General features: G+C 46.9%; 1 protein-coding gene and 1 long non-coding RNA gene across 4 annotated transcripts in view; one reads left to right on the top strand and one right to left on the bottom strand.

Annotated features, from left to right (window-relative positions):
• Positions 1-16,650, top strand: part of Ptprg (protein tyrosine phosphatase, receptor type, G) — a 683,481-nt gene that overhangs the window by 580,777 nt on the left and 86,054 nt on the right. For all 3 annotated transcript variants that reach the window (XM_087584907.1, XM_087584908.1, NM_134356.2), the window contains 3 exon segments: positions 198-306; positions 5,622-5,671; positions 7,273-8,041. In XM_087584907.1, coding sequence (XP_087441033.1) covers positions 198-306; positions 5,622-5,671; positions 7,273-8,041 — 928 coding nt within the window.
• On the bottom strand, positions 9,722-15,672 carry LOC148000841 (uncharacterized). The gene is made up of 3 exons (XR_015638667.1): positions 15,585-15,672; positions 13,054-13,485; positions 9,722-11,845 (listed from the first exon to the last, which is right to left on the bottom strand). It is a non-coding gene; the product is annotated as an uncharacterized LOC148000841 (long non-coding RNA).

The raw sequence follows: 16,650 nt of genomic DNA, 5'->3' as shown, positions 1-16,650 counted from the left end.
GGAACAGGTAGGCTAAAGATACGTTCCAAACTGTGGACCAATGTTAGTATTTCTGCAGTGTTGAAAACAGGTTCTAAGCAGTCCTCTCCAGAGAAAGCCTGCAGTTGCAAATCCCAGAATGCCCAGGTTTGTTCTCAGGTAAACTACATCTGTGAGCTTTCAAAGCCAGCTCAGTGCCTCTCTTTCTTCCCCCACAGAAAGCCACCATCAGCCACATCTCACCCGATAGCCTTTACCTGTTCCGCGTACAGGCCGTGTGTCGGAACGACATGCGCAGTGACTTCAGCCAGACGATGCTTTTCCAAGGTAAGTCCGCTTATCCCCTCCATGCCCCTGATGCGCCTCAAGCTGCCTGTCCCTTAGGGACTTGGCCAGAAGTAAAGGAACTTGGTCCGTATAGGGTGTAATCCATATTCAGTGAGCTCTGCTCATTAAGATCTGTCACTGGGGTTGGAGGTTTCAGATGCCAAAAGAGGAGACAGAAAGAGGGGCTGTTTATTGATATTTTCCAGCTGTGCCTGTTTAAGAATAAGTCAGTTAGTGTGATCTCCCCCTGAGTCCTGCCATAGCCTCTTTCTTAGGTGTTTAGCCTGGCTCATCTTCACGGCCCATTGAGAACTGGAGCCCAAGACATAAAATTCGGCCTTGCGATTTGCACAAGTCTGGGTGTACAGGGTCTTCATGGGTTCCAGTCTGGAGATGTCTGTTCTGTGCTGACTGGGGGCATCTAGGGGGATCTAGGGCCAAATTGAGGGTAAAGCCAATAAAACTTGGCTTTGTCACATTTTGATGGGGTGATTTTTTTTCTTTTAAAAGCAAAGTCAGTGCAAAGATTTCATGAATGAAATATTGGAGTTTTATTCTGTTAACTTGTTCTGTGGGTATGGATGTTGTAGCATCATGTGTGTGCACGCACCACATACATGCAGTACCCACGAAGGCCAGAGGAGGGTGGAAGCTATCCCGGAACTACAGTTACAGACAGTTGTAAGCTGCTATGTAGAAAACAAAGCCAGCTCCTATAGAGAGCAGCAAGTGCTTTTGACAACTGAGCCATCTCTGGCCTCAGAAAAACTAGAATGTTAGATAGCTATGTCAGCCATCAGTCATGTGGCATGTGCTTAGCATATACAAGGTTTGAGTTAACTCTCTATCAAAGTAATGATACGATGTAATCCGTCTTAGATACCACAACCTAATCCTGGTTCTAGAATTATTTACAGACATCAGTAGTCAACTGTGGTCCAATCTCATAACAGATGCCAAGCCCATCATGAAACTAAAGGTCTGGGCCTTGGGCTCCACACAGAGGTGCTGACCCTTCAAGCTCCTTACTTCTTCAGGGCCTCTGCTTCCTGTCTGTAAAACGAAAGGTGTACACCAGGCCACCGTTACCCCGTTTTTGTTCCCTATGTCTTTTTTGTAACAGAGTGTCACTGGGCATATGTGATTGCACTCAGCTGATTCTTAACTTTTTGAGCTGTGGATCTAATTAAACATCTGGGCTTTCCCCTGGAAGCTTCCAGGAGTGTGGATAAAATTGCAAAGCCTATCTAGAAAGCATGTGGTCAGGTTGAGCTAGCAGCATCTGGAAGCCTGAGAGCGCTCCTCGCAGTCGGAAGGCCCCCTCCAATCAACCGCCTCCAAGTCTTGGCAGCGGGGCCTAGGAAAGCGAATCCTAGCAAGATGGCCCTGGTAACTGGCGAGCATATCCAGTACTGAAGAATGCCAGGTTGGAGGTGGGCTCTGCATGGACGGACGGTGCTGGGTGTGAGTGCCAGCTGCTAATCGCTCGCTGTGCCCTGGTGTAAAAAAAAATGTAATCTATCTTCTTAAAGCTGCTGTTCGCCACTCTGACCATCCACGGGGACCATGGTCCAGTAACACCAGATGACATGCATGAAATAATGACTACGAGAAAAAATCACAGGACTCTGGGCTAGCAACACCTTATACGTTGTTGTGAAGTATTAGCCTAGACTCTACCAGTTGAACATTCAGAGTCCAAGAATTGTGACGTCCAAATGCTCCCGTTTTAGAACTGCCTTCTATTATAAGCCTTTACTATTTCAGTGGTCCTAAAGTTTCAGTCTTTGTGAGGTTTGCTAGGAAAAGGTAGTAAATGGTGAATCCAGGGAGGAAGTCCTCCAGCAGAGCTTTCTCTTCCAAGGAACTGGAATTTACATGTGGCTTTTAAAAATTCTTTGCTACTGATTTCATCCGTCTCTTTAAAATCTTAACTGAAATTTACCATAGTTGCGCCTTCTCGTAAATAAATAAATCTGCGCCCACATTTAGCTAGAATGTATCGTGTCATCTGTTGAGCAAGAGCCTTGAGCCCCGGCAGGGTCTGTGTGGCAAAGAGAATGAAAAGGTAGATCAGTCAGGGAACTTGCTGTGGCCAGGCCTGGGAACTTCAGACCCATAAATCATGATTAGGTCTCCCCTTGGCTGGACTGGGAGCCTGAGAGTTGCAGAGCGGCCTCCTTTGATTAATAGCCCTGGACTGCCTGGCTTCTGCAAAGACTCTGAAAAATTAAAGGTTTATAATATAATGCAATTCGAAAACGGCCCCATCAGCTAGAAATTCAAACCAGGGAGCCTTTTAAAAGTCTGGTCACTGTGGCTTTTTGAAAAGGACTGGTGTCCCTACATGTTCTCCACTGTCTCTGCTCAGAGCGGCGACTCCTTGTGTATTCTGCATCTGTCTCCTTGTGCTGAGAAAGAAACAGATCCTCTGGTCACACCTCCCCACACAGGCAGTGTTTTCCAACAACATCCATGCAAGGCCCCTGCCAACGGGGACCTTCCTCAGTGTCCGCCCACTGTCCTTCACTGCCCATCCATTTCCTACTGCTTAGGGACCACAGAGAGCAAGGTGCAAAACTGACCTCCTAATCCAGACTCAAGTTTTCACAAAGGAAAAAAAAAAGAATCTTCAAGAATTCCAGTAAAGTTGTCCCCATAGTAACCGTTTTTTAGAAATAAGTATACATCAGATCTGGGAGCCTGGGAGCACACATGGAGAATTAATATGGTGACTCTAGCAGTGTTTATGATCTGTATCATGTACTAAAGCATTAGTCCGGTGAGGCAGCTCTGCGGGTAAAGACACCCGTTCAGCACGCCCGAGTTTGAGCATCAAGAGCCACATGGTGGAAGGAGAAAATTGACCTCTGACCTCAAAGGGCATATCATGGCATGCTCCCACATGCTGTGACAGGTACACACAGGCACACACAGTGAGTAAACAAATTAATAAAGTGAAGTAAAGACGAAGATACCAATGAGTATACTTAGCCACCATGACACATTATTAGCAGTTCTAGTAGCAAGAGACACTTATAGAGCGTGGCTTCCATTATGGACTGTTTCCACCTCAGCTGCTTTACTCCAACCCGGGCATCATATGTAGGGGTTTTCTTTGGAGTTTGGCTTGTCTTTGTTTGTTTGTTTGTTTTGTTGTTGGGAACATGGGTTGTTGGTTTGGTTTGGCTTTACAAAAGGGGAGATTATGTTCAGAGTGCAAGTAACTTGAGATAAATCTCTTCCTTAGCTCCTGGACAGAGTTCGTGTTCTTATTCTAAGGCTCCATGGCTCGTAGATGGCAGTGGACACTGTAGAGTGCAGGGCACTCCCTGCCCCAGGTCTTCAACCTTGAGAAGAAGCCTGATGTGCAGTGTTCTGGCATAAAGAACCAAGATGTCAGAGGGGAATTGGTTATATACAACTGATGTATATACACTTGTCACGTCTTAGGCAAATCAGAGCCACGGTGATACATGTGTTTGTTTTTATGAAAGCCCAAGTGACAGGTCCTGGAACTGCTGTGATTCCTGAGGAGTGACCAACATCAGTGGTTCCCGAAATCATGAACGCCTAAGAGGGTCGGGCAGTAGAAAGGAATCAGATCTCAGAGACAAAGTCACCTGCCCAGAGAATGCAGCCATGACTAGTCCTGGGAGGAAACGGGCCATTGAGAAGCTTGAGCAAAGTGCAGTTGTCCTAGTTCCCCTTTAACAACGTTTGCTTGGGTCCCCTGATCCCTCCGTAAAGGGCTCGTAGTCTGAAAGGCCCAAATAATCTCATCAGCAACACCGTGGCTACCTAGGTAGAGACAGTTCAAGACTAAGACAAACTAAGAAAAAGCCAGCAGACTCGTGGAATGGCTACCGAGTTTACTGGCCTGCTTCGAGCCCCTTTAAAGAGCACAGAAGGTAGAGCTCCTGGGAGCCCTTTGTCTTTTATTAAGGAGGCAGGATGTGTGCACATCTGTGTGAATAGCTCAGGGATCATGGGGTCTGTATGTTGTCCCAGGTTAGAGTCACTTCCCTAGCTGCCTTGTTTGACCCCTAATTTAAACAGTTGCATCGACTCGTAGACCTTCTCCACATTTCTCTCTGTGCACACTGTACTTAAACAAAATGGGAGTGCCATTAGGCCAGGATTGTGAACTCAGGTATCCATGGGGTCAGTCAAGAACATGTGTGATAAACAGGACACCAGGTGTCCACGAAGAGGAGTGGTCAACTCTCTAAAGTTAATGCCACAGTCAGGGTGGTTTGGGGTTTGGGTTGGTTTTTTGTTTTAAACTTATAGGGCAACCAGAAATGTGTGTGGGTCCCTTGCCATTTCTAGATTAGGTGGTGCAGACACTTAAATTGACTAACACGGTAGATTTTATATTCTTTGCCCATTCATACAACTCGATGGATACCACAGTGGCATTGCTTAAGAACGCCCTCATGGGTGAGCGCAGCTGCAGAACATGGACACCAGATAGGGCAGCGTGCGTCGAAGGCAAAATCATGTGACTGTGTAATCCATAGAGACTATCAGATCCAAGCAGGAAGAGAGCACACAACAGTACACAGTGGGAGGAAAGCAACAGAGTTGTTGCCAGAAACAGTCAAGGGATTAACTTAAGGTAAACTATAGGTAGGGCTGGCAAGATGGCTCCGTTTGTGAAGGCGCTCACAGCCAAACCTCGGGACCCACGTGATTTACCAAGAGAACCAACTCTGCCAAGCTGTGCTCTGGTCCCCACAATGTGCACTGCCTCCCTTCCCTTCCCAAACACCCCTTTCCCAGCCCTCTAATAAATACATACATAAATGTAATACAAATTTAGAAAATGGCCAACTGTCCTAACTTAAAGATATACATGTTAGGATCACTGAAAGGATGAGAAATGGCGACCAAGGCAGTAATAGAGAAAAAACAAACCCATTCAAATAAAAAAAATATATGAAACCCAGGAAGCCAACAGTTCTTGAAAACACGTCTTAATGTGAGCGGAGTAGCTCAGGCATTAGATGTAAAAATAATTCAGTCCTTGGACATTTTACTATTGTTGAAGTTATAGCTCAGTAAAACAAAACCGTAATGATTACACATTTTAAATGAATTGTGTGACAGGAACAGTTGCCTCAATCGTCTGAATATGTCTGCATGACTCGGACGAGGGTCCTATGTTGAAATGGTCGCAAAGTGTACAAAGGAATAATATCTTGTAACGTGAAAATCACGTGTAGTTTAGATATGTGTGTTCGTAGGAGGGTTTATCGGGAGCACATCTGAGCCTTGTGTGTTGTTAACATCACAACTTCTTTGTTTCTCAGCTAACACTACCCGGATATTCCAAGGGACCAGGATTGTGAAAACAGGAGTGGTAAGTGGAGAACACCGGGTGCTCTGTGCAAATGCTAGTTTGGATGCAGTCAAAGCTTTGACCACAAGGTGTCAGCATAGCGTTGTCGAACTGTCTACGTACAGCCATTCACAGACAAGCATACATTTTGCTGTATAATTTACTGTGCCATGCAACAATATTAGCTGCTCCTGATATATAATTTTGTCAAAATAAAAATCTTTCAGATCTGTAATTACGTATGATCCTTGGAGTGATACAGGAGTCAGTCCATTCAGAGGCCTTCATGGTACAATCCAGAGGTTGTCACCCACAGTGTCCAGTGCTGGGGATAATCGTAACCTGAAATTCATTAAGCACACCCCAGCTTTCAGACACCAGTTATTCTGTGTGCATCTTCAATGAGTTCAGAGTGGAGGCGAAGAAACTGAGGCGCCGTGAGTTAAAGAAATGGGCCCATCATCACAGCGAGGCAAGGAGTCATCTCAGAACTCAGTTGGAGGCCTCTCTGTGTTTGGCGCTTAATCTTAAGTAAGAGCTGATTGTCAGTGCTCACGGCTCTCCCTAAACTGCACGGTTTCCCATGTGAGATTGTATGAAGTTCCAAAGGGAGGCTTGTTCCGATTATCATTTTATACTTGTCTAAGTGGTGAGGTCTAATTTAAGGTTCCCTACGCCTGCTTGTAAGGGCTGAACTTACGCTCTTATCCTCAGCTGTTATTCCTGGTTTGGTGGGAAGATGTTGTATAGGAATAAGTTCCCATTCAGCATAAGGAGAGGGCGAGCTGAGATTTGCCCATACGCAGCCCTGCCTCCGAGGCTTCACTCACAGTCATGCACTTTGAACAAGCTCCCTATCCCCTCCAGGCCTCAGTTTCCTTACCCATAGAATGGGTAGCATGGTGAGCCCCAGCACAGAGGCTGCCCTTCCTAGGTGGTTGCCTAACTGTTACCCAGGGTGCTGCAGTCTGCCAGGCAGAGTTCGTACTGCAGACACCCCAAAAGCTCTGTGACTGGGCTGCATTCAACCGGAAGCTGCAGAGAGACAGGACCCACCTCTTAGATCCCATGTCCAGAGTGTGCCTGCTGCTTCTGCCACTGCCACTGCTGCCCTGGGCTGGCTGCCTTCCCTCTGGCTCTGTGGACTGCCTTGCTGAATGATAGCGGTGTTGACTCCATCTGCTGGTCCTTCACATCTCACAGCTAAGGCAGTCGCCAGCGGAACAGCACACGTCGACTTGAAGCACTGACTCCTGCCTCTCACCACCCCCTCCCCATGGCGCATTGACCTGAACACTTTATGACTGACTCATTGCTTGTCCACTCATAATACTTCTGTTTTCCCATCTAGCCCAGCCCTGAGCCATATAAAAGAACATCTGGATTTCATACACTATAGTTATGTTTTAATTCAAAGTCATCTTAAAGCCACTGAAATAAGACTTGGTTACCCAGGGTAACCTGGTAGTCAACTTCCACACTATAGTTTATGAAAACCCATCCTATAGGAGACTACAATCTGGGGTTTTGCAGAACAGGGCCTCGAGCTAATTCTTGGTTATTGATACACTCCACATTTTTTTTTCATCTCCCTCTCTCCACACCCTGGGTGACCCTTTCAGCCGACAGCCTCTCCTGCCTCTTCAGCAGACATGGCCCCCATCAGCTCCGGCTCTTCTACCTGGACATCCTCCGGCATCCCCTTCTCATTTGTTTCCATGGCAACCGGGATGGGTCCTTCCTCCAGCGGCAGCCAAGCCACAGTGGCCTCTGTGGTCACCAGCACGCTGTTGGCGGGCCTAGGCTTCGGTGGTGGTGGCATATCCTCCTTCCCCAGTACCGTGTGGCCCACACGCCTTCCCACTGCTTCTGCAGCCAGCAAGCAGGCAGGGAGGCCAGTTCTTGCCACCACCGAGGCCTTAGCTTCCCCTGGGCCGGATGGTGACTCGGCGCCTACCAAGGACGGTGAGGGTGCAGAGGAGGGGGAGAAGGAGGAGAAGAGCGAGAGTGAGGATGGTGAGCGGGAGCAGGAGGAGGAGGAAAAGGACTCCGAGAAGAAGGAAAAGAGTGAAGCTACTCACACAGCCGCAGAGAGCGACCAGACTGCACCTGCCCCCACCCCCTCTTCCCCTCACAGGACTGCACAGGAGGGAGGACATCAGACTATACCTGGGCACAGGCAGGACCACTCTGCCCCTGTCACAGACCAGCCGGGCCATGTTGACCCAGGCTTGGATACCCTTGTGGACACAGCCACCCAAGTGCCCCCAACAGCCACAGAGGAACATTATTCAGGGAGTGATCCCAAGAGGCCTGAAATGCCATCTAAAAAGCCTATATCCCGAGGGGACCGATTTTCCGAGGATAGCAAATTCATCACTGTTAACCCAGGTAAGTGAGGGTCTGGGCTACCGTGAACAGACTTGACCTATTTCTAAAGGTTGAGGGGCTGAGGAGCGAGGGCTGGGGAACTAGTTTGTTCCTTGGGGTTGATCATGTCTATGCATGCAACCACGTCTTTCTGTGTCATACCGATAAGATGCATTCTTTCACAGGAACAAGTCTTTCCCTGTCCTTCTGTCTTTGCTTCAGGAGAACCCAAGGCCTCAGACAGAGAAGTAGGCGCTGGTTCTAAGTTTGCTCAATCTGATCTTATTCCTGGGTAGGGGGAAGGGTAACAGCCAAAGGAAAGGAAATTGCTTGCCTCAAAAGCTTGAGGTTTAAGCCCCAAACCCATGGGTTTTGTTTTTTAAAGCAAAGCATAGTTACATGCACTTGTAACCCCTGCACTCGGGGAACAGAGTCAAGCGGATTTCTAGGACTCAGTGGCCTGATGGCCTATTTTGTGAGTTTGAATTTAGCCAAAGACCCTGTCTCAAAAAGCTAAGATGGATGGCTCTTGAGGGGTAGCATCAAAAGTTGCCCTCTGATTTTCACATACATGTACACGTGATACCCAAACCTGAGTGCACATACACACATGCGCACATATACACATATATATATACCCACATGTACAAATATGTATACATGTGTACACACACATGCACACATACATACACTCACACACATATATACATACACCACACACACACATATGTACACACGTGCTCACACACACATACACATACATACACTCACACGCACATATATATACATATATATATATATATATATATATATACACACACACACACATGTTTTTATTCCTCAATCATTTATTAAGTGCAAACAATCTATTTCTAGGTAGCCATTGTTGTGTCCTGCATTAGGCTGGATAATCTGCCAGGGGAGTTCCTTGCCTGCATTCTGAAAGAGAGGGGATGACGGGAAGATGACTGACAGCAGCTAGAGTACATTCCAAGGAGTTAGGTAGCAGAGACGTTGGAGAGCAAGCTGCTGGGATGGGTTTTTTGTTGTTGTTGTTGTTGTTGTTTGCTTTTTGTTCTTTTATTTGTTTGGTTGTTGTTGTTGTTGTTGTTGTTGTTGTTGTTTCTTTTTGGCAAGCCAGGAAACTGCCCAACTGGGATGTTTGATTATGAAAGAGTGATAGAAGATATAGTCAGGATGTCATGGCTGACAGTTATGAGGAGGATAGAGACACACCTTAAATGAGAAAAGGTGATGTGTCTAGTCCGGAGACTCCTAGTCTTAGTAGTCTGTGATCGTACCCCATCAGGAAGGGTAGCCGTGACAAGCCATGGGTAGTCACATGAAATCTCCATCTGTAGCAGGGGAGGCAGATGTAGTGGAAAGGTGGCTGGCTATCCTTAAACCCTGGGGGGCTATGTGAAACACCCCATTTCTAGCCTGGGGAAGCAGGTGTGACTGGCTTGGCCTCCACTTGTGGAGATCCTCAGGTAGTTGACACCAGTGTTGATGTTTCACCTCAGTCACATGCTCAGATCTTAATGAGCCATCCGGACGCTTGTGCTGGAGCTGTGGCATGAGGGGCTGAGATTGTTGTGAGGGCTTTTCTTAATAAGAAACCCTTCATGTTGCCAGACTGCAAGACATTTAGCAACAATGTTTTTTTCATTTAAGCTGTTGTGGAATTATGAGTGCAAAAAAAAAGGCAACTGGTAAATATTTATTTGCTTTTGCACTTGTAAACATTAAAATTCATCTAAAGCTGAGATCTCATATGTTAAGATACAACTTAGAATACATTTTCATGTTTTGAATTACTTTCCCTTAAAGCTGCTATGAACTAATTTTTTTCTAAGAAGGAGTCTCCCATGGGTGTTGTTAAGTGTGGGGCCATTTGATGGAAAGACACAGGAGCCTTGTGTGGATGAAAGAAATGTGAGGCCACAGACGACACAGTTCTTATGTGAGCTAGGCATTCCCCTTGAGAAACTGCTGTGTAACAGTTGGATTTCTAGCACTTAAATATAATAAAGAAGTAAGGAGTTCCCCCACAGTATATACCAGGTTCTAGATGAGGCATTAGGAAGAGACTTCTGTTCTCTGAGGGGTACATGCTCATGGGAAAGGTTTAGGATAGCCCAGAAAAAACTGCATGACCTTACATAGAATTTGCAGAGAGGCCAGTGTGGGGTGTTAGCCACTCACTGACCCCTGGAAGAACATTCTAGTCTGCCGCAATGGCAGGTGGAAAGATCCTGAACTAGGAATGACTTTAGGAGGGTTGAACACTCTGTGGAAGTGGACCACAGAGAGGAAGGAACAGTAATAAGGATGGAGTTTGGATACTGGGAAAATCAAGATAGTGAAGGGAGCATTAGCTAGGCTGGAGGTTAGATTTTAATTGAAATGGCAAACCAGGGGGTAGATACCAGCAAGAGAAGTGACTTGTGCCATTAACTTTTCCTCAAGAACACTTACCTGTTCATAGAGATGGACATGGCCATGTGGCTTGGGCCAGTGTGTTTCCTCTTTAAGACCAGGGACGGCATTGGATTGAATGTACTCAGTCACCTTCTGAGAAACACTTCTTTTATTAAGTGTCTGAAAACAGTATCTGCTATGGGCTTGAACTGGGAGTGTTTCTAGCTTAAGTGGAAAGGCAGGGTTCCAAGACTGAGTCTTGAAAGAGCAAACAGGAGCTGGACCCCAGACTCAGGGGGAAGAGCTTGGGACTCCTCAGAACAGCTTTCATCCCTCTGGGGAGACTTCAATTAGATTTTGCAGGAGTAGCTACTCAACTCAGTAGCTACCCCTCCTTCCATTCACTAGACTCTTAAGCAAAGTTTCTGCTTATCTGCAGAATACAGTTGATAAGTGCTTCCCAGTCAGAGCAGAAGATCATGCTGATAAAGCCGCTGGTCTTATTAGTACTGAGAACTGGGGAGTGCCTGCAGCCAAATGCCTAGTAACAATGGGAGCTTTGAGGTAGCACCTGGAGGTCTATTTTGCAATCTGAATGAACATTAAGGAGCAGCTCCAAGTACCTGGAGTTAAAATGACCTAGTGGGGGTTTGATAATGTAGCAAAATTGACTTTGTGCTTCAGCACCACATATATACCATACAGGCAAGGTGGCACAGCCCCATAATCCAGCACTCAGAGGGTGAGAGTGAGAGAAGGTCAGAAGTTCAAGACCAGCCTGGGATACATCAGCCCCGCCCCGCCCCCACCCAGCAGCACTCATGCGCCCTGTGATCTCTATAGTCAGAGCAGAAAGAACTGCTTCTCCCTAAAGCCACAGAGATAATTCTGAATTTGAAAGCGGTTTTCCGTTATGATCACAAGTCGCAAAGCTTTGGAAGAGAGCAAACAGTACACAGTTTTTACAGGTCATGGCTCTCATCCTTACAACACCAAGCAGCCCCTATGTCAGCTGTGGGGTTGTGACTGCATTAAGCACGTCTGTTTATAAGACAGGCATTTGCCTGCGTTTGGTCCACAGTATGTCATTTTCCAGCGTCTGGTATAAAATGCAAACATGTATGTGTCTGTTGTTTAATAAAGGATTGGAGTAACTAGAGGTGGGAAGACACAAAGTCTCATCGGTGTGGTTTGCAGTCCCAGGATCTCATTCCTTCCCATCCATCACAACATGCCGTCCATCTGGCTCTTGCAACTGAAATAACCACCATTGTCAATGTTAGTGGTGATCGATCTTAGAGACTTTGAGTATACGTTTGTTTATTCCACAGTTATATTTTCTTCCCATGAAGAAAAGAGCAGTCAGTGAATCAATCTTCAGTGTCTTTGAAGACTCGGCAATGCCTAAAGTGAGAAAAACATGTCTCATTTCAGCCAGGATTCCCCAAAGGCTTGCTCAGGTCCTTCTATGGTGGTGACATGGTCGCTGTACTCCCCAGGAGGACACCTTTAGTGCTGTCTCCTAGGGAGCATGGAAAGAAATCCTTCTGCAAAAGGCGTGGTAAACCCAAATAGGCAGCAGAAATCAGAGGAGGCATTGTGGTGAGAGAAAAGACAAGGAGATCAAGGAGAGTAGAGGACCACAGCGAACTCTAGACAACCTATCTTTCCTCAATATTGGCCCTCTCTGCTCTGACCATTGCCACTGGAAACTTCTTGCAAGTCAGAAATCCTAGTTTTTGTGCAGAGTATCCCTGGTTTTAAATATTAAAAGGCAATGAGCTTTGGCAGAAGCCCAACCAAATGTGTTTCTGGACCAGGTGGGAATAGTTAGTTAGCATTTACCCATGGCTAGAGTGGCCACTGCTGTCACAGGTCACTGTAGTGGCTGGGGTCGAGGGGTCTGGAGGGGTGTGTGTGTGTGTGTGTGTGTGTGTGTATGTGTGTGTGTTGTATGTGTCTGTGTGTGTGTCTGTGTCTGTGTTTTTGTCTGTGTCTGTGCTGTGTGTGTATGTGTCTCTTTCTGTGTGTATTCTTCACCAAACCCTTCCCTAGCATTCTTTAGTGCCAGGCATCCTCTGGGTAAGCACTGCATGAAAATGGCTCCTCCTTAGGAGCCACAGCCTGCCATGTAGAGGCAGATTTGAAGGCATCCGAGGGAGTTCCTAGGTAGTGTATGGGGACAGCATGCATGGGCAGGAACATTTCAGGGTCCGTGTCAGTTACAAGCTCATGATTGGGGGTGAGGCTTGTCTGTGTCTCCTTAGCTGAAAGAAATTATGTTTTCAGTTCATGCTTACTTCCCCTCCCGGTCCATCCTGAGCTGGGTGCTGAAGGTGATGAGAGGGTCAGGGGTTGCAGATGACAAACCGTGAGACAACAAACTGTATCACCTGTGGCTTGGAGTTATGTGGCCCATGAGCTGCGATTGCAAAAAGGGACACAGGCAGTTCCTAAATTTCTGCTCCGCTGCATCTGAGCCATAATGGGGGATGCTGAGATCTAGACACCCGCTCCCTTGAAAAACTGTTGAAAACCTCAAGCTCCAAGGGGCCCAACTTTAAAAAGTGACTTTTTGAAATAATTACATCCTGGGTTCCCATTTGTTGTACCTTGAGAGCTCTTCCCATGCTGAAGCCACCTTCCTGTGTCACTCGCCCTGAGGCATTCTCTTGAGAGCTTTGTTGCCACAGTTACCACCACTCCAAGCTCCTGAGGAAACCGTAGTTTAGGGGGTAAAGGACCACATCCAGGTCACTTTGTTAGTCTGAGGTGATCCTGTGTGTTCTGGTACTAGTTCCCACAGTAAGCATCGTGAGGTGACTGGAAATGTGCATTCTTCAAAAGCTGACCCTTTCCCGCATAGAGCAGAAGTTCTCCATAGGGTGTTCCATCCCTCTGTGCAGGGCTGTGGAGCAGGTACTCATGGTGGCATCAAAGGCCAGGGATGCGACCAGGGAATGCCATGCACACACTCCACAGCGAGAGGATATCAACAGTGCCAAAGCAACCGACTCTATCTCGTTTCCTTTGAAGGAAGATTCCTTGGAGAGAGGGGAGGAGAATCATCTGTGATTCAAAGGCCAAAGCCAGTAAAATGTCTCAGCTGCTAAAGGTAGCTGCCATCAAGACTGACAACTAAGTTCTGTCCCCAGAACACGTGATGGAAGGAGCAAACCAATTGTCCTCTGGCTTTCACACTTACAAATACAGCACGCGCGCGCGGACACACACACACACACACACACACACACACACACACACACACGGACACACACACACACACACACATAATATTTTTAAAAAATTAGTATCAGAGTAAGTTCTCTAGCATGAAGAAGAAGCCAGGAACACAGCACTGAGCTCTCCATAGGTTAGGACCAATATTGTGTATTTCCCTTTAAGTACATGGCATGATACTTGTAGAGGGTGCCACAGGTAAGATTCAGCCACGGCCGGCTAAGTGGTCTGCTTCCTTTTGTGAGCTGCGTCCTGTGTACTTGTTTGCTGTTTTCGTGGGTGCCATGATAAATATCATCACTGGGGAGCTGAAGCTCTGGCTGCCAAACACGGTTTAGTTTCTTCTCAAAAAGTATTTGGTTCCTCAAAGCTTTTTCCTCCCACACTACATGTGATCTTTGAACCAGGAAAGTCTGTGTAGCTCTAAACCAAGCCCTAAGAAGGAAGATGAAACTGGGGCGGGGTGGGGCAGAGTAGTTGATGCCAGTTTGTATATGGCTTTTGTTGCCAACTAATTTCGGGACCACATGGTGGGTCTGGTGTCCCTCTGGCAGGTCATTGGTGGCCATTCAAGTTGCTTCAACGTCTTGGCTATTGTGCAAATAACATGATTAAAACTACAGGATGGTTCATGTGTCCCTGGTAGCAATTTAGTGGGTTAGGACAGGTTATCTCGGGACCTTTGGACTACATCGGGAATGGCTGAACACCCTCAACATTCCGAGGTCTACCAGAGGTGACAGATCATCATTTGATTGTCAAAATCTCGCAAAGCAGGCCATTTGTGGAGTTGGGGAGTTTTGCTAATGAGAACTTTGGGCATGGGTACAACTGGAGATAAATGGTAGTCTAGTGTGGTTCACACATGTCAATTAGAACACAGAGCCAGGTCCTGTTGTGTGTAACTGTGTGTGTGTGTGTCTGTGTGTGTCTCTGTGTGTGTGTGTGTGTGTGTCTCTGTGTGTGTGTGTGTGTCTGTGTGTCTTTGTGTCTGTGTGTGTGTTCGTAACTCATCGACAACTCTTAATGTGAAACACCAAATCCTAAAACGGAGGCTGGAATCAGGGTAAGGTGGGGGTTAAAAAAAAAAGTGGAAATGGAATGAACATAAGGACTCAGTAATTCCACCTCTGGGTGGGCATCCTGAAGAGTTCCCAGCAGCGGCTGGAGGAGGCGTCCCTGTATGTTCCTAGCCACATCGCGCACAGGGTGGTCAAGACATGGAAGCAACCGGAATGTCCGTCGGAGAATGAAAGAACAAAATGCAGCATTCTTGAGGCATTACTGAGCACTGGGAAGGATCCCTGTAGGTTGTCAGGGGGGAGTAGGAGGGGCAAACAGAAACCCTCCCCACCACACACACACACACACACCCTGGATCAGCCTTCAAGGACAAACGTGAAATGCTAAGTGAAATAAGCCAGTCACTAATACAAGTCCTGTGTGATTCCTCTGAAAGACCCTCGACCTGACAGTTCTGTGTGGAACAGAGTCTGGGAGAGCTGATGGAAGGGTGTGACTCGGCAAGCACAGTTTCGTCTTTGTAAGATCAAAAAGTTATCGAGATGAGCTTCCCAGCAGGGTTAACACCTAACCCTACTTATACCCTTACTATATACTTAGAAATGCTCAAAACGGTAAATTTTATATTATGCGCTCACACAGAGAGAGAGAGAGAGAGAGAGAGAGAGAGAGAGAGAGAGAGAGAGAGAGGAAGAGGGAAGAGCAGCCTCTTTTATTCACAGTGGGTGGTTTTTAATGAGGCATCACTCAGAACAGCGAAGTCACACTCGATGAGAACAGGCCGTATGCTGGTGAGTGTGGAGACCCTCCTAACATGTCTCTCCGTAAGAGAGAAAGGAACCCTTTTCTCACGACCAATCCGGTCTTGGTCCTTCCTGACCTGTGGCTGGAGCGGAGTCCTTCCGTGAGGCAGGAAGCACTTCAGCTGGGTCCATCTGATGTCTCTCTGCCTGTCGCATTTATAGTACATTGTACTCGGTTTTTATTTGCTTCTACTGGGATGAGAGCCAAGCCAGTAAAAGGCAAACAGCATTAATTCAGTGATGACATATGCCACTGAAAACTGTTTTTCTTTTCTTTTTTTGAATTTTTTTTTTAAACAGAACGAAGGCACTCTACTCAATTACTGCTGGATGTGAAAATGAATACTGAGAGGAAGGGAGGCGGTTATGCTTTTCCTACCTCCCTTCTTCATAGCTGAGAGTGGGCTAGCCAGTTGCTCGCTTCCAACTGGAAGGAGGTTCTGAATCAAGTACATACTGAGAGCCCAAGACCCTCCTCTGCGTAAGGCGGGGCTGGTGGCATAAGCCACTGGTGCCCTTGGTTAGAAGCAGCAGCTTCGTGAGCACCTGAGGTAGACATTCACAGGCCCTGCCTGCATTACTGTGCTCCCTCTGGACATTCCTCAAGGAGTGAGATCGAACCAGGGCCCCAAGGGTTCATTTGCATTTGACTGGTGAATTATACAGGCATAACTTAGCCTCAGCTTGCGTGGGTCATCCTTTAATCCTCTGTGCCCAGTAAAGGGAATGTAATCGCCAGCTCTCCTTTAATAGAGGCAGGACCAGAGGCTAAGACGGGCCCGTCACTTGCTCAAAGCTGCACAGTTTGTAGCCAGGTCCTCCTGAACTGAGGTCCAGGATCTTGCTGTCAGGCCTACGCTGCCTCGGTTGAACTGAGACCTTTATACAGGAGTCCTCAAGGCTTTGCTTTCTGCCGCTTGAGTTACCAGCAGTCAACCCCTGTACAGACGACATAAAAAGGATATAGAATTTAGCAATTATGTGTATCATTTTGAGAAGTCTGGCCCCTCAAAGAAATCACACGGATCTATCTGCCTCTGCCTGGTTATGAGAATCTTGAAAGGAAGGTCATACTGTCTTAAAGCCATGCTGTCTAGAAAGTGAATTACCTCTCGTGTCTGTACCGTGCTCAGCACCTACACT

Source organism: Rattus norvegicus, chromosome 15 (assembly GCF_021556685.1).
Source record: "Rattus norvegicus strain SHRSP/BbbUtx chromosome 15, alternate assembly SHRSP_T2T, whole genome shotgun sequence".
Lineage (NCBI taxonomy): Eukaryota > Metazoa > Chordata > Mammalia > Rodentia > Muridae > Rattus > Rattus norvegicus.
This window is presented reverse-complemented; position numbering and strand designations above follow the sequence as displayed.